This window comes from Ambystoma mexicanum, chromosome 5q (assembly GCF_040938575.1).
Source record: "Ambystoma mexicanum isolate Mex_15411 chromosome 5q, UKY_AmexF1_1, whole genome shotgun sequence".
NCBI lineage: Eukaryota > Metazoa > Chordata > Amphibia > Caudata > Ambystomatidae > Ambystoma > Ambystoma mexicanum.
The window spans coordinates 1,078,177,100-1,078,197,519 of NC_090933.1; the positions used below are offsets into that span (position 1 = coordinate 1,078,177,100).

Consider the following 20,420-nt stretch of genomic DNA (forward strand, 5'->3'; position numbering starts at 1 on the left):
CTCAGCGCCAGCAAGTTTAAGTCTGCTTGATTTTAATGAACCATCACACAACTCTTTTAAGCCCATATGCGATTACACGTGTTTCGGCTGCCTTGAGCCTTTTTCAAATCTGGGCTATTGATTACACACATGATAAAATCCATAAGCATAGCAATAAGTCATACATAATTATAGGTGTATTAAACAAAATGTGCCAATTCAAAATAAATATATTGTAATTTGGCATTAAAATGGACATTATACCAGCATGCCACAAAATGCACATGCAGTTTCAATTGAAAATCATAGGATACATAGACAGAAAAACAAGGATGGGTGAAGGCAGGATTGAGGGGATGAGAGAACAAATCCTGTATCAATAATTGAGAGGGATAATATGGGAGTGGAAAAGGAAAATAATAAACGAGAATCAAAAACAAATAATCATTAGTATGGTTATTAAGAACAGATCAAAAATGGACTGTAGTCCAGCATGGTACAAATACAAAAATTCACAGGTCTGCTTACCCGCAAATAATATGAACAATCCATATGACTGTTGGTTCAGTAGTAATAGCGGGGCCAAATTCCCAGATCAAATAAAATCTGAAACAAAAGTATATGTAGAGCAATACTTAATTCTCCAAAACGTTCCCTAAAGCATATTTAAAAAAGTATCCGTTCATATTGAGTCTCTCCACAATGCGGAAAAATATTACACAACCTCATCTCATAGAGCTTTCAATCAAAAGTATATCAATGGGGTAGGGTGTTACGTGCATAAACGGAAATAGTGTTTTCAGTATTATTTGATGTCGTAATAAATCCAAAGTCTATTAAGCGTGGATTCCCTCTGGATATCCCACACATCACAATAGTCAACAATCAATTAAGTACCATGGTGTTTACTAATATAGTTCCTGTGCCTTGCATCTTAAGTGGTCCTAATATGCCCACATACTTTTTATGATAGCTTAATGTGGAAGGGATAACAGTGAAGTGTTTGCAATGATTGAATAGCGAGAGGGTGTCTAAATGTAATCTATAGGGGTCTTACTTACCCCACTATGCCATGTCAGAGCAGATGGTCAGTCTCCCTCAATGTTGCCATTTCATTTTTGTCATGCCCCAATTGTCTAATGAATTAGCCCCATGTACGCCTTGCTTTATATTACGGACAGAACGCTTATCCACTGAGAAGTTGAATGTAGATTGCATTTGTCGTTAAGGTTCGGGCAAGGTATATTGGAATCACCCCTGATTAGAATAGAATCATGGAGGTCCTATTCGAATCCATCTGATAAGCTATCTGTAACAAGGTCTAGGAAGGTTATCTAAGTTACATTGCACAGGATTCCAATATATATTAATTATCATTAAAACTCTTTGAAGTGGAACAGTTTTCAATTTAGTTAACATTGCAAGGATACCCAGATTCCAAATTGCTAAACTGTTTGATTCAGTACAAAATGCATTATTAAAGGCTATTAACAGGTCACCAGAAGGGCAGCCCTTTGTACCCTGCAGAGCCGGTTGTAAAAAAGTGGTGAAGCCACTCAGGTAGGGTTGTTCAGTAAGCCACACTTCCTGAAGGAGAATCACCCCAAAGGTATTAAAATCTGGGCCCAGTGTGCAAGGCATACAATTATTTGTATGGCCTCTTGTATTCCATGAAATAATTAACAGGCAGTCTTTGTTAAAGATCCTTTACTTTAGGATGAGATACTAGTTGGTCGGAACGTAAAACGGAAGTTAACCAGGACCAGTCATCGCAACCTTGTATGTTTAGCAAGGAATTCCATGCACAGTGAACTGACCTCTTCATGGACTCTGTTGCACTTTCCTTTTTAGAAGACCTACAGGGCAATGCCCGATGTAGTGTTTTCTCTATGTCTAGTATGAATTGGTGTTACAGGCTTGGACAATTCACCCTTTCATAATACTTTTTGTGTTACTTGAGCACAAGCGTGAGTGATTTGGTTGAATCACCCTGGAAATAAGGATGGTCCGAGTTTCACCCGGAAAGGTATACATCCTGAAATCATCACAGATCTAAACTGCCAGAGTTTGTAGTTAAACTCCCCAGAGCCCAGGGTCTGTAACTGTGATGGTCTTTCCTGTTCTTTCCTTCAACACTTGAGGTGCCATATTCAGCCTTCAATGTTTGGTAATGTGAGACCCTTTGAATTATATTCCAAAACGTTGTGCTATATCAAAGCATTGTAGTTTTCTGGAACAGTTTAGCTTGATTAAAGCCTTGTATCTTGTACACTCGTTTTTAGCTTTGGCTGTTTGGTGGTGCTTAAGCGCTCCCTACATGCCAACACTATAACATTGAAATACAGCTTGGAGGGAAATGGCTTGTGGAGAGGGAGACACAGCTTGCGGGTGTTGTTTAGTCATTTACCCACCAATTGTCTGCCAATGGCCATGCTAATCACTATGGTCATTCTCACCTACTACCTAAACCTGTCTGCCCAGAACACATGCTCTTGGAATCTGAGATATCTCTATCAAGCATTAACATAAAACGTTGCCTTGCTAATGTTTTTTGTAAGGTGTCTGCTGAAAGTTAATGGCTGAAGTGCAGCTGTTAAACCGCTACTTGTGTAATAAATATGTCTTAACCAAGTTTCCCATTAGCAACTTGCACGGAAGTCCTGTTACAAACAAGCCTTTACAAAGACAACCGTTTAAACTTGTGTATACATGTTAGATAGGCAATTTCCAAGCTCTTCTATCATATGCCCAGGTAATGACACCATGTTCTTCCTGTTGCTATCTTATGGCCAGGTGGTACCATTATGGCAGTGCCTGGTAAATGCCTATCCCAAGCCTACATAAAAGCTAAATCTGTTGGCTTTGCCAATTCTTGTTTGAATTGACTTTTGCATGCTTTTTTCTTCACTTATTTAACTACTAACGGCAAAATATCCAAATTGTTTTTTTTTAATTCATTGTAATTATTTCTACTCCTAGGATTATCATGTTATTTTGCTACACGTTTCCAGCGATGGTCAGAACTACATTTATGATCTCGATACATTGCTGCCATTTCCATGTCCTGTTGACACTTACATACAGGAGGCGTTTAAATGTGATGATGACATTCATCCAGCTTATAGAAGGTGAGTGGCAAACACCTGGCACTGTCTATTATTTATATGTTTATTGTAGAAAGAGGTATTTGAGACCCTATAATGGTTTAACATACCAAGCACACCCTACAGTACAAAGAAAAAACATCCTCTGTTAATTCAAAATAAATCTGTTTATAACAATAGAGGTTACATTTTTGTAATTTGAATTTATTTGTTTAAATTAAGTGCATATAGCTATATCAAGCCTTTTGCACTTTGAATATTACACAATTTAAATATTATCATTGGCAAATCAGAATGCAGAGGCCAGAGAAGGCCAGAATTTGTTTAGACAACTTTGCTTATGGTTAGGGCAGTAAAAGAGGAGATATCTGGCTTTAGGCCTTAACATGTATAAGCGAGCTGCGCTATAGCTATTCTATATACTAGCCTTATCAGGGAGCAAGGTGGAAGAATGGCAAAATACATAGCACAGACCATTTAAAATCAATAGAGCAAGGCGGATTTTATGCCTCTATACCTGGCAGGTGTGTTCTTTGCGCGTCAGAACATACAAAGGATCTTCTGTGACAATGCCGGCCACCTGATCCAACTGCTCTGAGCTGTGACGCCCTCCACATGAAGCAGCTCCAGCCCTTGCTGACTCCTTGCAGCTGCTACCATTACTACGCCATTCCCCTGCTACACCTGCACTGAGCTGCGACCCCCTCCATGACTGTCTCCCCTGGCCTTGCTGACTCCCTGCAACTGTTTGGGATGGATCCTGCTGCGCCTGCCCCCCACACCACTTATCCAGCTGGTCTCCTATCTGCCTAGGGTCACAACCACTAACTCACTTGTGTGGCCCCATTGGCTCTGCAGTGCCCCTCTCTCTGGCTTCTGCTGGCGCGCGCCCTCCTTCCTGTGCACTCCCATTACGTGACCTGGTCCTCCAGTCCACCTCTCTCCTGGGTTTCTTGTGCCTGCTCCTTCTCATCTTAGCCTATAACCCTGCTTTATTGGCATTGTCACCCCACTGGCCCTATCGCAGGCTCCACAGCAGTCTCCTCCTTGGCTCCTGCCAGTAGCACGGCCTCCTTATCGTGCGCTCCTAACTGCTCGGCCTGCCCCCCTGTCCACCTCCCTCCTTGACCTCAAGAACCTGCTCCTTCTAATTACTGACTGTGATCCTGCTCCACTGGCTCGGTCCATTTGCACTGATCTCCTGAGCTCACAGCTTCAGACTACCAACACCTTTGCCTCCCCCCTGCTTCTGGACGGGTGGTCCCTACTGTCTTCGAACTGCCTCTCCATCCTGCCAGTGTCTGGGCCCTCCATTGGCCCACTTTGTAGTGTCTCCCCCACTACCCCACCTCAGTAGCGGCTGCCCTGTACAGCTCCTACTAACCCCACTACTGCCTTCCAGTAACACTGCCTCCATTTTATGAACTCCTGAAGGCGGAACCTGATCCAACCAACCTCTGAGTTTCCCGGACTACTGCTTCGTGCCACAGCCCTCTGGTCTTCCTTTCCCTTAATACCCCAGACTGCTGCCCTTGTGCTGCCCTACCTCCTAGCCTGCCCCGACTCCTCTCACCATTCCCCACCCTCCTTAGGGAGCCCTCCTACTCACACACCACCTTCTCACTAATTTTGCTCCTTGTTATGCGCTGTTCCTCCTCTCAATCCCGCCCCTCCTCCCTCCCTCCTCTCTCTCCCCTGTCCTCTCCCACCTCAAAACTCTCTGTCTTATCATCATGGCCATATCCTCTTTTAAACCCCCCTCCCCTCACACCCACTCCTCCCAGCCTCCACACACCTCACTCCGACATCGCAAACTTATCTATCCACAAACCTCCTATACTCCTAACACCTTTGAAGCTGCCCTCTGGAACACCAGATCGATCTGCAACAAAACCACTGCTGTTCCCACGCCTTAACCTCCAATTTCTCTGTAACACTGAAACTTGGATCCCTCCCCACAACACCTCTGTTCCAGCATCTCTCACCTCGTCTTCCTCTCGCTTCGCACATGTCCCTCGTCCCTCAGGCCGTGAAGGCGGCTTAGGCCTTCTTTTTCATCCTCACTTTACCACCTACTCCTCTACCCACTCTTCCTTCCTTTGAATTCATGTATAAAATCTTTAGTTCTCCCCATGCTATATCATTCCACATCATTTATCGCCCCCCTGGCCCTGTTGGCTCCTTCTACGAGGACATTGATCATCTTCTCAGCCTCATCGCCCCCAGCCCAACCCCACTATTCGTACTTGGCGACTTCAATCTCCATCTCTCCTCTACCTCTTCATCCTCTCCTCTCCTGTCTATCCTTGATTCTTACCATCTCACTCCTCTCCCTTCTCCTCCTACTCACCAATCTGGTTCTACCATTTGTTAGGCAGAATCCTGTGCAGTTCCCTTAGGGAACACTGCAAAAAGATTAAGACTACAGGAGCAAGCAGTAAACCTAATTGGTAGCAGTCTGCACCACCCAGATTTATCTGGTAGCTGTGGCTGAGCAGTCAGACTTCTCTCAAGAAGAGTAGGGCAGTATATAGAGTATACACAATAGGGCCAAAAACACAGTAGGGCAAACAAACACTGACCAGAGCTTTGTATAAAAAGTATATAATTATTTATTTAAAAACACACTTTAGGCAATATACTAGCACTCTAAATCAAAAGCAAGTTAAAACACAGTCAGGTAAAGTATACACACCTCCCTTAATAACTATTAGACAAGTCAGAATTAAAACACCACGATTTGTTAAACACATGCGAGCGCATAACCTGATGGCACTCCAATAGTTCGGTTAAAGGGAGAGAAAAAGGCAGAGCATAGAAATAAAACAGGTCCCAACACTTGTAGGAGTTCTCAGCAAGGGAATAAAGGCAGTATAAACTGTAGAGCCAAAGTTCATAGGCCAGGCCCACTTTAAAGGGAGCAAAGCGAAATGTGCCCAGGATCACACGGTTTAAAATGCACTAAAAGTCTTTGCAGAATGTTCAAAAGAGGTTGGGGTGATTCAAGAAGGTAAAGTTAGAAGGTCTGGGGCTAACCCAGTTGGCAAGCCAAGGATTTAAGGGTCACCTTGGGCAAACCGAAGAAAGGGAGGCCAGGCAGGACACAGTACCTTAAACAGAGAGGAAGCTCCAGTGGTGGCAGTTGTTCCTGGCAGTGGTTGCAGTTCATTGTTTCGACCAGGGGAAGAGAGGATCTCGTCGAGGAGGAAACGTGGAGTCGTTGCACTGCACAGGGATGAAACCAGTCGCGGAGTTCGTCGATAAAAGGTGCGTTCCTTTTATTCGTGCTCAAAGTGGTGAAGCTTGGCTATCCGGCCGCTGGGGTGCTTGGCACAGGCGATTCTACCAAGAGACGCCTTTGCAAAGCGAAAGGGTTGGTCCCACCAGCTCAGAGGAAGAAGACTCGTCCAGCAGAAGATCTTCACTTGTCGTTGGGAAAATGGTGAGTTTGTTGCAGCAGGGCACCGGTGGTGTCGTCGTTGCAGATGGCTCAGCTTCTTCCCTCTTCGGATTCTTAGGTCCTGTGGCGACCTCTGAAGTTCCAGTCCCAAAGGCCCTGCTTTTATGCAGAAAACCTCCCATTCAACAGCCTAGCTGTCACTCAAACATGCTAAGTTGTGAGCCGGGCGGCTCACCACTGGCCCATTCAGAACAGAGTGCGACATGAGTTGCTAAGACAACGCAGTCCAGGGTGCCAATTCCCCTCCCCACCCATCCTGTGGAACCCAGACAGAGTGGCACCATTTGGAGGGCTTCCGTGGAGAAGCCCGCCAAAAAGTGGAACAAAGGGCTCAACCTTGGTCAGAGTTACAGAGACGGACACGAACGCCATTTTAGAGAAGAGTTCTGGCAAAAAGACCCAACCGTGAATTTAATATTAAATAAATAAACCGGCGGTATCGTTAACATTGCACCAAAAAGTGGTGCGTTTAAAATCAATGGGAAAATCCCATAGGAAATATTCCAGTGGAATATTTTGCATGGTAACCACTGCCACCAGCCAGAAACTCGACAAGGGGGACTGGACAGTGCCCCCTTGAAAACAGACCCAGGGGCAATATAATTAACCCCTTCCAGTACTTCCACAATATGATGGTTTGTACTGGCTCTGTTCACAATTTTAGGACTAGTAAAGTCAATGGTGACTTTACATGCCCTGGGAGACAGTAGTCAGTCCCAGGATATGTAATCTATGTTTGGGGGTCACTATGACACCCCTGTGTTACTGCACTGAGGATGCTGTGTAACACACACATAAAAACAGATGATACCCTATGGAGTAAAAGAACCCATAGCCCAAAATCACACAAACAGTCAGAGACATACCTCAAATCATGCCTAAAAGTGGGAGTAAAAGAGTCTCACTCTTAGCAGGAGAAAAAAATCAAACCCCAAAAACCCAGCAAAGCTGCTAGGGGACTCACTAGGTTTGGGAAATTAGCCTTATAAGAGAATTCTCCCTAACACCATTGACCTCATCTTTACCTCCTCCTTTACCGCTTCTCCAATATCTTCTCTACCTACATATCTTTCTGACCACTCCTTACTCTCCTTTTCCCTCCCCCTCGCCATCCCCAGCCCCTCCTTCCTCCACCCCCTTCTTCCAACGTGACCTATGCAACTTCAACCCTTCTCTCTTCCTCACTTCCTGCTCCTCTTCCCTCCCCCCTTTCCCACTTCTCTTCTCTCTCAACCACTGAAGCCTCTTCCACCTTAACTTCCTCCCTCATCTCCACTCTTGATCTTCTCTACCCTCTCTCCTCCTTCCGCCCTTCTCGCCGACCTGCTCAACCCTGGCTCTCATCTCACCTTTCCTCTAAGCGCCCACCTTGAACGATCCTGGCTTAAGCACCCTAACCCACTCCAACCAAGCTGCATACTTCTACTATCATTCCCTCTACGACTCTTGTCTCAACTCTGCTAAGTGCATTTACTTCTCCGACCTTCTCCACTCTGTCTTCCCATCCTCGTCGTATCTTTCAAACCTTAACTCGACTTCTCTCTCCACCTACCCTCCACCACTCCATCGCCTTTCCTCTCTCTGCCTCTGATCTTGCCACCTTCTTCTCTAACAAAGTCCTTAATCTCCGCCAAACTATCCTCTCTTCCCCTTCTTATTCTCGTCCTCCACCTCCCCCCTTTTCCATGTCCTCATTCACCCCTATCTCTCAATCTGAAGTTGCCCTCCTCCTTTCTAAAACTCATCCCACTGCTTCTCCCTCTGACCCCATTACTACCTCCCTCATTCCTAAAATCTACCCCTCCTCATACCCTATCTCACCTCCTTTTTTGACACCTGTTTATCCACATCCTCCTTCCCCACTCCTTTCAAGCATGCTACCATCATACCCATTCTCAAAAAACCTTCAGCTAATCCCCATCTTGCATCCTACTATCGCCCCATCTCTCTTCTACCCTTCCTTTCTAAACTTCTTGAGCGCATTGTCTATTCTCTAACTCTCTACCTTCATCTCCAACCATTCTCTCCTCCACCCAATCCGGCTTCCGTCCTCAGCACTCCACGGAAACCGCTCTCATCTCTGTCCTCAACTCTCTCCTTTCTACCCGCTACTCTAAGCATTCCTCTATCCTTATCCTCCTTGACCTCTCTGCTGCCTTTGATACTGTTGACCACCCTCTACTCCTTAGCTCTCTCTCTTCTTTTGGCCTTAAAGACTCTGTGCTTAATTGTTTCTCCTTCTATCTTTTTAACTGCTCCTTTTCAGTCTCCTGTGGTGGCCGCACCTCCCCTACCTTTCCTTTCAACCATGGTGTTCCCCAAGGTTCTGTCCTTCGCCCATTTCTCTTCTACATCTACACTTCCTTCTTAGCTCCCATTATCTCCTCCTTTGGTGTCTCACACCATTTCTATGCTGACGATACCGAGCTCTTCCTCTCTTTCTCCTCCTTCTCTCCTGACATCCACCATAAGCTTTCCTTTTGGCTCTCTGCTATTAAATCGTGGATGTCCTCTCACTTCCTTACTCTCAATGCTGACAAAACTGAAATCCTGATCTTCCCTGACAACACTCTTCCTGCTCCCTCCCCTCCTCCTTTTATTCTCTTCCCCCCTTCCCAACTCCCCTTCTCTCCCCACGCCCGCAACCTAGGTCTCCACATTGACCCCCACCTCTCCCACTCTCACCACATTTCTGTCACTGCCAGTTCTTGCCGCTTCCACCTCCATAACATCCGTAAAATTCGTCCCTTCCTAACCTTTCACGCTACTAAACTCTTAGTCACCTCCCTTATCTTCTCCAGACTCTTCTACTTCTCCACTCTTTTCTTTGGACTCCCCTCCTCTCACCTCTCCCCCCTCAAATCCATCTACCACTCTGCCATCCGCTCCCTCTGCCTTCTCTCACCTCACGACTCCATCTCCTCTTCTCTCAACTCACGAGGTTGGCTCTCATTTCATTCACAGCTTAAATTGAATTTCCTCTGTCTAGTCTTCAAATCCCTCTATGGCCTTGCCCCGCCTTACCTATCCTCCCTTCTCACTTTTTATACTCCTTCTCGTTCACTCCGTTCTGCGGATCTCTTTCTTCTCTCTCCTCCTCCTCCACCCTGTTACCCCTTCCCGCTTCCGCTCCTTCCAACTTCTCGCTCCTTTCCATTGGAACTGCCTACCCTTTCCCGTCCGCTCTATTACCTCCTACCCCTCATTCTGCACTTCTCTAAAATCTTATCTCTTCCACTCACCCCCCTAGCATCCTTTTTTCCTCTCTCACTACTGAGTCTACCTCTTCCTACTCCTCTTACCTGCTCCCTCACTTAGCCCCTCTCCATCAGCACCTTTCCTTATCAATAATGTAAATTGTTCCTTTTACTATTCTCTGGTTCAGATTCATTTGTCATGTATTACTTGTTGTATTATGCTTGTTCCTCTTGTAAAGTGCTTTGGATGAAAGAGCTATATAGATAAAAGTAAATACAATACAATAGATATGTGCGTATCATCGTCTTCGAGCTCTCGATCATAGTTTTTTGGTTTGGGGATCCTAAAACCAGTGATGTTCTTTCAGTGAAGCATTGATATCGTCCACAAATCTCAGTTTTGGACTTGGTCTGGTTGCTCGACCTTTGATCCTTGGGTGTTTCTGAAGATCTGTTGATGGAGGGCCTACATCTGTTCGAGCTAATGTTTCGCTGAGAGCTGAAAGTTAGTGCGCGTGGTGTTGGGAGGTATTTGACATGAGCATATATGGTTGTTATGCTCTGGGGTCAGCATGGCAGCCAGTTGAATTCAGGGCTGTCCGGGAGTGGTATGCATGAATTCGTGGGTGGGTAACTGGGAATCCAAAGGCATTGTTTTTCATTTTGTCCGCAGTCCTGCTCATTGTATTGAGGTTTACATTTGTAGGGCTGATGGAGGCATGCATTTGCAGTGGCGGTTCAGCTTTTTATGACATTGCCACATGGTGCACTGTTATAAGATGGCTGGCAATGTTTATGCTGTTTGCTGGTTTTGAAAAGTCTCCCAAGTAATCGTGGCATGCACGCTGACCTCCTATTAGGTATTCGCCTGGCTCTATAAAAGGATTCAGGCCAGAAAGTTGTTGTATCGCCTCTTGTTACCTCACACCCATTGTGAAGTAACAAGAGGCATTTGACTGGCCTGCTTGTGTTGTCTTGTAAACATGGACTGAAGAAGCACCAGTGATTTCTTCTTTTGGTTGGGGCAGCACTCTTGAGGTACTTTGTTAGAGATTGCCTCGTGCCTTCTGGAAAGGGTTGCTCATTGCTCTGATTCAGGAAGTCTTATGGGGCAGGATGACTCCCCATGTCTGATAGGGGTCTGATTGAGAGCTGTGGCGGGATCGGAAGAAGGAGTCGGACACATTGAGGACATTCTGAATTATTTTCAATGAATTTATAGAAATAAAGCCTATAGTTCTCTATTGCTAGAGGGATTACCCTGCCTATCTAAAGGAACTAAAGGTGCTTGTCAGTTGTCAGGAAATCCAAAGTAAAAATGTCCTCTGTACAAACTAACTCTACCTGACCCTACCACTATATATAACTAAATTAAATAGACCAAGAGAATATCATTCTTCCCCCAATATTTTCATCTCTTCTGATGGTCTCTTTATATACAAGTTTCTCCTTGGTATAGATATTTCTTACCGTAATCTTCTTGGATAGTTTTTTTCATCAACTCTTGTAGCTCTTCCAAAATACTCTGAGGCTTTGTGCTTTCTGTGGTATTATACTTAGAATATCTTTCCTTCAGATATGTTCTCACACTCTTGTCTAAACTTGTAGACTCATCCCAGTCTTTTAATTAAGGCTTTCCTAATTTGGGTTTCTCTTGTTCCCTTTTTAGGGCTTACTTGTAATGGATTCTCTTTCTGAGGTTGTCTCCTCTTTTCTCTTGTTCACTTGACAATCTTATTTCCTGTCCCTCATTACATCAATCTATGTTGGGCTTTCTCCAGTCTTCAACTCTGAAGGCATAGGGTATCTTCCCTTCTTGCTAGGGGCTTGTTTCCAATCTGTGTGTTCCCCAGCCAGGATGGTTAGACCCTTCTTTTATAGGTTTTTTATATGCCATGTTAGCTGATCTTTCTAGTGACAACTCATCCTCAGAACTGGGACGAGTTTCTCTCGTCATATAATATCGGTCTTCCTCGTCCGGGTTATTCATTACTTGGCTTTCTATGGTTTACACCATTCCAATTATACAGTCTTAGGTTTAATGTCTTGTCCTTAGGACTGGGACAAGTTTCTTCACACCTATAATGATGTCCCCGCAGCCTCCTGGTTCCCCCGGTACCTCTCTGTATACAGGGTAAGGTTGCCGGGTTCGGCTCTTGCTTGGGCAAGGATCTTCGGTATCGGTCTTCTCGCTCCTCACTCTTGGTGGCATCTCGTTCTTGGCTTATCATTGGGTTACTGCAGTACACGGGCACTGGTGATAGAAAGAGGTTCACGCTTCCAGCAACAGTAGTCTCAGCGTTGTTGTTCGGGTGTCCTGCCGACCATGCTGCAGATGTGATCACACCACCACCAGGCACGTGGTTCCCCTGTTCTCTTCACAATTATTACTTTGCTGTTGCATACGTTGGGCCTCCAGCGTTTTCAGCGTCTCACACTCGAAATTTGCAGGCTCTGCAACCTGTCTTGGCTCCACCTCCAGATGATGTCAGGGGATTTCCCGTGCATACAATACTCTCCCTCTCTCCTTCTCCGACTCCTCTCAGTTAAATACACGTCCCTTTTAAAGAGATCTCCTTTTTCATATTGATTTCTTGTAGCATTGCCTTCAGCAAAATTTAAAGGTGCCACATTGTTCCTTATAGCAGACAGTGCCATACATGCGGCTGTGGGAGGTGGTCTAGGGAGTTCCTCAAAGGAACTGGAGTCCTTGTCCCAAAAGGGGAGTCTCTCCCAGTGAGGTCCCACTTGCCTTGACCCCTAGGGAGGGTCTTGCTGAACAGGCTCACCTACCTAGCCTCAAAGGGGGGGGGGCTCCCCCTCGGGGAGAAGGGACGGTATACAAGTGATTCTTCACATAGCACACATTTCATTTTCCACTTTCTACAGAAGAGGTAGGTATCTATGCCAATTTGTGAGACGCAGGGGAAGAACATTTACTCTAAAGTGTAACCCTGCGTAGTATGATCACAGTTTTGGGGCCATTTAGATAGAGGCAGTTGTTTTTCATCCAGTAGGGTGGCTGGAGAGAAAGAGGGAAGTAAAGAGGAGGTGGTGGTACAGATAGCGGTGACGGCTAAGGGGGGGAGGAAGTAGGAGAGTGGAGAAGAAGAGTGGAGGATAAAGACCAGCAAGTGGAGGAGGAGCAAAGATAGGGAAGGAGCAAAAGGGAAGATGAGACCTACAAAGCAGGTTAATGGTACAGTAGGGAATTCGCTGGAGGAGGGCAGATTCAGACATAGAGGGGCAGAGACTTGGGGGCGCATTCATACCTTTATTCACAAGAGCTAAGGTGGTGAAAGGTACAAGCATGTTGCAAAGTGTTTCTGAGATGCATGAGAGTGAAGGTAGTAAAGAAAGGAGGAGGGGGGAAACCGAAGATTTGCCTAGGTATGGGATCATTCTTAATAGATGAGGATGTAGACGAGGGTGAGCTGCTTTTAATCAGTTTTAGTGCATCAGGTGCACACCCAGTTTGCAAATTGTCATATTTCTGGTGCATGGGGCTAACAGTCTGTTCTCTTGTCTGAACAGAAATTACTAATGTGTTATGAATTCAGAGTTTGCTATACAATAAAGTGGGACTAAAAAAGACATATTTGTTTGTACATATCTTTACAGAAAAGTGATTGGGATGGACCCATGACAAAGGCTATTTGAATCTGAAATGCGTTGGGAATTTTGATAAGCATCCAATCATACACGTGTTATTTGAATAATATAACTAAGGAACTTGATATATTGTTTCTTAAAAATAATTTGGCAATATATGAAGATCGTTGTGAATTGTTGATATACAAGTTTAACACAATGTTATTAACAAAATGTTATTGAAGTCGTTGAATTATTGTGATATATTATGTTGAAAATGTTATTGATCAGAGATGAAATATTGTACATTTGCAGAGTTAAATCTGGTTTAGAGTGCTTGGGACACACAGTGATTCATCACTTTGAATTCATAATTCATTAGTGGTTTGAATCCGTGCCAGATCCCCCAGGCCAGTTGAAACGGTACACTGTCATAACCAACCAGCATACCTCCCCAAATGGCCTAAACTCTGGCAGAAGTTTCGAGGATTGACTTGGCAGCACAGAGCCCACACTCCAGTATCAGCCTAGCCGTGATGTGCAGGCTCACTCAATCTGCGACACCCAACAGAGGGATCTTCCCAGGATAACAAGCGACAAAGATGAGAAGCAGAACATGCAATCAAGACAGAAGGGAGGACAATCTTTAGAAACCCAATCTGTGAGTTACTGTGGAACTACAATTCCTTCTGGGAGGGGAGGGAACTCAGATTGGTAGTATTTCCTTTTGTTGGATCTGAGTCTTGCTTGAGGAAACCAAATAACTTTTTTTCTTGTTATCTTAAAATAATGACCTTGATGTACTCTGGTCTCTGTGGAACTCACTCCTCCCACACATTCGACACACTGAAGACTACATGGCTTTCCGCAAAGATATAAAAACCTGGCTCTTTCCATAATGCCATAAGACCATGAGACCTTGCAACCTGCAGACAAGTGTTCAAAGAGATACCGAGCAATGACGCAACTGAAAGCGACTATTAAGTCACTAATAAGGTCACTCTGAATGCAGCAATCGCAAAACGCGTAGATGAAACCCAGAACACTGAGCTCGTAAGAATTAAACCTCCACTCCTGACACTCACCTCTCCTATCGCTATGCTCACTCACTACTCTACACCAACACACAATAGAGCACAGTTACACACCTCAATCAATTTTGGCCTAACTGCTCACATACAAACAATACTTCATGAACACCTCAACATCCTGCTAAAACGCAGCTATACCCCATGAACAATCAGCCTGGCTGCACACATAAGTACTCAAGTGGCAAGTGGCACAGCGAGTAGAGCGCTCGCTTTGACATCAGTGCAGAGCCTGCAAACGCAGGTTCGAATCCCGGCAGCGCCAAACTCAGCGTTTCATCCTTCCGAGGTCGATAAATGAGCACCACACACCGTGGGTAATAATAAGCAGCGCTCAGATACCTGAGGGTTCGTAGCGCTATATAAATGCCAAATTATTATTATTATTTATTATTATTAAGTGTCCTACACAGGCCTAACACAGCCAGAACTCAGTCTCAGAGATCAACCTCCAGACTGAACACATTCAACTGATCTCAATAACAACACACCTAATGCTACGATGCAGCTACCATCAGGCAATCGCATCAGCTCCGCGCATAATCAGTGCACCCACACACCATATGATACCCTACTCTCTCGACTTGAAAGGGGCCCCTAGGGGACCCTGATGTCTATGGAAACAAGGCGGGTCACCACACACGATAGAGACGCCAGACACAAGGTTGTATTCCCAAAGCTAGGGTTTTATTGCAAAGCAAAAGTCTCAGTTGGCCAACTCGGTCTCACGCCCCGCGACGTGTATCTCTAGACCTCGAGGGACGCAAGAGAGCAAATTACGTACATCAGTTACATATATACAAAATGCATATCAAACAATCAGCTATGACATGTTTAACACCCCCCCTTTATTGGGTTTCTTTGAACGTGTGATGATGGACATCTCCGACCACTATGACACCTTCAAACATCTATTCTAGTAACAATTTGCAATTTGTGAGTGCGAAGGCATCTTTTGGTTATTGAATAGAACATGGCGCTTCTGTTCTTGGAAGCGAACTACATACGGGGGGAGTTGCATTCCGGACCTTGCTATCTATCAGGTGCTATTTGCGTCCTGGGAGCCGACATGCTCTAGCGGGCTCAGCAAAGGGGGGCCGTTAGAACAGCATAATTTAAGCCTTTAGCTGTATTATTCTAACATATTCTACCATATAACGAGACTGGCTGGCAGCTGTGAAATGATTAAATGCCCTGCAGCTCTGCCTCAAGGCTACATTTGGGAGGGAGCCGGGCATTCTTCCTGGCGCTGCCTACGTTTGTGTTTCAGCGAACTCTTGTTATCTTCACGGCCCTGCGGCCTTGTCCTTTTCACATACAGACAACAATGTTCCACAGTCGAGCAATGTAAGCGGAAAATATACTGCGAAGCAATAGGAACAAAAAGGAATGAGCAATGGTTAGAAAACAAAATGGCGATTCTTGCTACATCAAAATGGCCGTTCATTGGCAAACTCGAAAAACCTATATTCTGTCTCAAAGTAGAGGTATCCGTATTTCTAGACTGACAAACCCTCCTTTGGCCGTATGCCAAACGTCTCATTTATTTATTGAAACATCCTCTAGTGATGATGAATCTGAAGTACTTATGTCTGAATCTTGCATGCTATCGTGGACATCATTGTCTTCATCAATATTTATTGCCATCAACTCTTTTACTGCTCTTATCTCATTTGGGTTTGGGCTAGTTCGATCATGAGGTTGTTTTTCTTTGTTATCATATGCATGCATCCTTCCGTACATCCCTCAGTTACCTCTGTGCAACTATGGGTAAACAATGTACACAACAACAGCACGTTAGGAATATTCCGAACACCACTACTAATATTGAGATCAACTTCCATCCCCAAGATCGTAGTATTCCCCAAAACCAAGATCCTATTCCCCAGCTCCCTTCTCCCGTGGGGAGTTCAGAGCTTAGAACGTGCATTTTCTTTATTGCTTCAAAGATCGTGGGGGAATAGTCATCGACATAAACGCAACATGCTGATCCCACTATTTTGCAAATTCCCCCACGATCACCCAGGATTACATCGAGAGCCATTCTATTTTGTAGCGTCATTAACCTTATTCCTCTTTCTTCCAACGTCGTGTTAAAATATATATCCGTTGTTGTGTTTATTGTATTCTTTAGGATTCTGGACAGTTGCCTTATATTATAGGAGTTCACTATCTGTCCTAAGAATGGAATGAATGATTTCGCTACATCAGTTGCTATTAAAACACCTTTGTCAGTCCTTTTGACTCTGGTTTTGTATAATCTGGCCATGGCTGCTGTTTCTAAGAGGAATACTCCTGGGAACAGTAGCCCTAGGTAACATGTACCTCCCCAGTTTCTGGGCAACCAAGGGTATGCTTTCTCTCCACATATAAAATAAACTGGATCACCACGTATACTGATTCTATTTCCCATTTTAGTACCACTGTATTCATACAACCAGTATATGTTCCGACTGGAAAAGTGCCTTTCTTTTTTAGACAAAAAGGGACAGTTCTTGGGCTATAATTCACTGTGTAAGATGGGGGAATTGCATCTTTGTCCCCTTTTGTTCTTACACGAAACGTCATTACAGATGTTTTTTCTGGTGGGGACAATCTATCTCGTCTATTTTGTCGTGTTATCTTCCGTGTACTTTTCCTCGTGGGCTCTGGGCCTATTACTTGTGCTTAATGGAAAATGGAACAACCCACAGGCTTCATTATTATCTCCTCAAACTCATTCATGTTGGTTCTGTCTATTTGACCCGTATTACTCTTATTCCATTTCCCATAGAACATTGCACCTAAAGATGCACTACATGCAGAACTTAATGGTAATGGCTGCACATACCACCCTATTCCTTTTCCGGCATGCTGTGGTAAATTGGCACATACCCAGCAGTTTGTTTTCTTTAGGATTGCATGTGTCACGTTCATTATCAGCAGTAAGAGGTGTTATTTCCAAAACCATCCCTATGTTTTTCTTCCATTGGGGGTAGGGTATAAGTGATCACCTGAACTGGGCTTTCAGTAGTGGATATATTAATTATTGGTAAAAACATTTCTAATGGGTGTATTGTTTCTACCCGCCATAATGTTAGGGCTGTCGATATTGGTGCTACCATGCTCATTAAGCACATTATTATCGTTAGTGCCAGCATACAATTTGTTTTACCATGCGTTTTTCTTAAATGTATAGTCTTTATAACTGACTCATTCTCAGCAGTGGTGGTGCAGGAGGAGGCTGGAACCGGTCCCGGCATGTTTCTCGTCGTCCTTCTTCTTCCTTATCACAGTTCGTTGTGGATCTCTCTCTTCGTCGCGCTTGCTCTGATGTCTATAAGTTCAATGGAATTCTCACAGTTCAGTTTTGTCTGTCCTTTTTAGCCTGGATTTGATTATTCGTTTTTAGGCGAGATCACTTGTCCCTTCTTATACTGCTCAGAGGACCTTTATTCAGTTATCGCCTCAGTATCATGTGCGCCCAGCTCGTCCGCTCTGGTTCCGGACACATGTACTGTTAATCAATTATCTCACTTGCTATAGTACCATGTGCGCCCAGCTTGTCCGCTCTGGTTCCGGACACATGTACTTTTTATGATCGCACCGAGGAGCCGCGAGTCTTGAATTGTCCGATTTGCACAATTCTCACGCTTCTCTCCTCTACACCCCTGGTTCCTTCTTCGTCCATGAGCTGAACCAGAGGTTGACATAAACACCCAAAAAAATAAGAATGCCGATCACTTTGTCTTCCGAGGCCGCAGGTTGTATCGTCTTGCTCCTGGTATCGTATGATCCGTGAACAGTGCCGGTGCACTTTCAGATTCAGGCTTGAAGTCAGCCTGTGGCGCTACTGCAGGTGCTGGTGTGCGCTGCGCCAATGATGCAGATCCGGTTTTTGACGTGCTGGCAAGTGCTGGTGGGCGCCAAAGGGGTACACAATTTGGTTTTGCTGGTATCTGCAAGGCAGATTTCACGTCGGTCAGCAGTGATGTCGATTCTGCTGGGCAACGTTGGGGCACTCTTTGCCCTTCCCCCTTTTTGGCAATCGTCTCAGGCTTTGTTTCGAGTTTCACTTCTCGTTTTGGCAGATTCGGTGGCTGCTCACTGGCAACAGTTTCTTTCGTTTCTGGGACCGCTGTCTCTTTCCGGTCATCAGTGTCAGGCAAGACTTTTAGTGCAGTGGCATGGGTTGCATGGATCCACAACTTCCTTCCATCCACCCGTATTGCCGTCTGCGTCGCCAAAAGTACTTGATGGGACCCACGCTACCTGGGTGCTAATGATGACTTTCTTTCAAAGTTTTTTAGCAGCACCCAGTCTCCTGGCTCCAGCGCGTGCCCCGGACCGGTGTACCTTACTGGTAATGCCTCCTGCACCTGCTGATGAATCAAACGCAATTTCTGCATTAAAAGGCCACAATAAGTACTAAGCACAGGATGTTCTATCTCACTAAGTCGTTTTGGCTGAGGTGCACACCAAACATTCGCCGGTCTCCCCATTACGATTTCGTACGGGGAGAGCCCAGTTTTAGCCTGCACAGACGTACGCATGCATAATAGTGCTATTGGTAATGCATCCACCCAACTCAACTTGCTTCCCGCACAAATCTTGCTAATCTTTGATTTAAGAATCCCGTTGTGCCTCTCCACAAGACCGGCAGAACTCGGATGCCTTGAACTATGGAATCTCTTATCAATCTGGAGACCAGCACATATCTGTAATACCACTGTACTCACAAAATGCAGCCCATTATCAGACCATAGGACCCGGGGCAAGCCAAATCTGGAAAAATACTCCTGCAACATTACTTTTGCCGTACTCATTGCTGTGCAATCTTTCAAAGGATATGCTTCCACCCACTTACTGAATGCACAGATTACCACCAAGACGTATTTTAAGTTTTGGCACCTCTCCATCTCTATGAAATCAAAATGAACTACCTCAAACGGCATGGAGGGCGGGCCAAAACTGCCTGTTGGAGTCACTGTTCCCTTTGCTACATTGTGTTGTAAACACGTGATACAGTTCTGTACCAACCTCTCTGCATTCTTTTTTATGTTTACATTCTGCCATATTGTAGAAAGGTGCTGTATCATTTTCTTGGCACAGATGTGCGTAGGGCTGTGGGCCATTGTGACCATTGCTGTCACATACGAATTTGGCAACATCCAGTTTCTAGTTCCCTTGTCCACCCAATAACCCTCCAAATCCAACTCAGCAGATCCCTCTGCCCATCCCTGTATTTCATCAGCCGTAGCCTCGGCCTGCATTTCTTTGACAGTCGCAATTCCATCTTCTATCATACAGGGTACTTCCTCTGTCTGGACCGTCATCATCTTGGTATTCAAATTAGTGGCAGTTTGTTTCGCAATTCTGTCTGCAAACGCATTTCCCTCTCCTATTTTGCATGTTACTTTTTTATGTGCCTCGCATTTCACTATTGCTAGGCGCTTTGGAAACGTGAGTGCAGACAGCAATCGTACAATCAAAGGGCCATGTTGAATTCTGGCACCATGGGATGTCAGAAACCCTCTCTCAGCCCAGAGTCGACCAAAGTTATGAACCACTCCAAAAGCATACTGACTATCAGTATATATATTCACATTCAAATTTTCAGAAATCTTGCAGGCTCTGGTCAATGCCATTATTTCCGCGGCTTGTGCTGAATTATAGGGGATTCTTTTACTTTCTACAACACTCTCTAGGGTAGTGATAGCGTATGCGGCAGTTGTCGTGCCATCTGGTAATTTAAAACATGAGCCGTCACAAAATAACTCTCCATCCGGCTCTTTCTGTGGAATATCACTTAAATCAACTCTTCCCTTGGTTTCTTCCTCAGTGACAATTAAGCAATTGTGGGGGGGTGATTCATTCTTCCCAATTTCTTTTATGTTTAGTGGCATTAATTCTACAGGATTCAAAGCGCTACACCTCATAATTTGAATATGGGGCGCAAACAAGATAATCTCATATCTTGTCAATCTAGCAGAGGTGAGGTGTTGCGTCTGTGTCCTATTTA

At 44.8% G+C, this 20,420-nt stretch overlaps 1 protein-coding gene across 2 annotated transcripts in view; it reads left to right on the forward strand.

Annotated features, from left to right (window-relative positions):
- Positions 1-20,420, forward strand: part of NTAQ1 (N-terminal glutamine amidase 1) — a 418,708-nt gene that overhangs the window by 333,471 nt on the left and 64,817 nt on the right. For both annotated transcript variants that reach the window (XM_069621585.1, XM_069621584.1), the window contains exon 4: positions 2,959-3,107. In XM_069621585.1, coding sequence (XP_069477686.1) covers positions 2,959-3,107 — 149 coding nt within the window. The remainder of the gene's footprint in view (positions 1-2,958; positions 3,108-20,420) is intronic.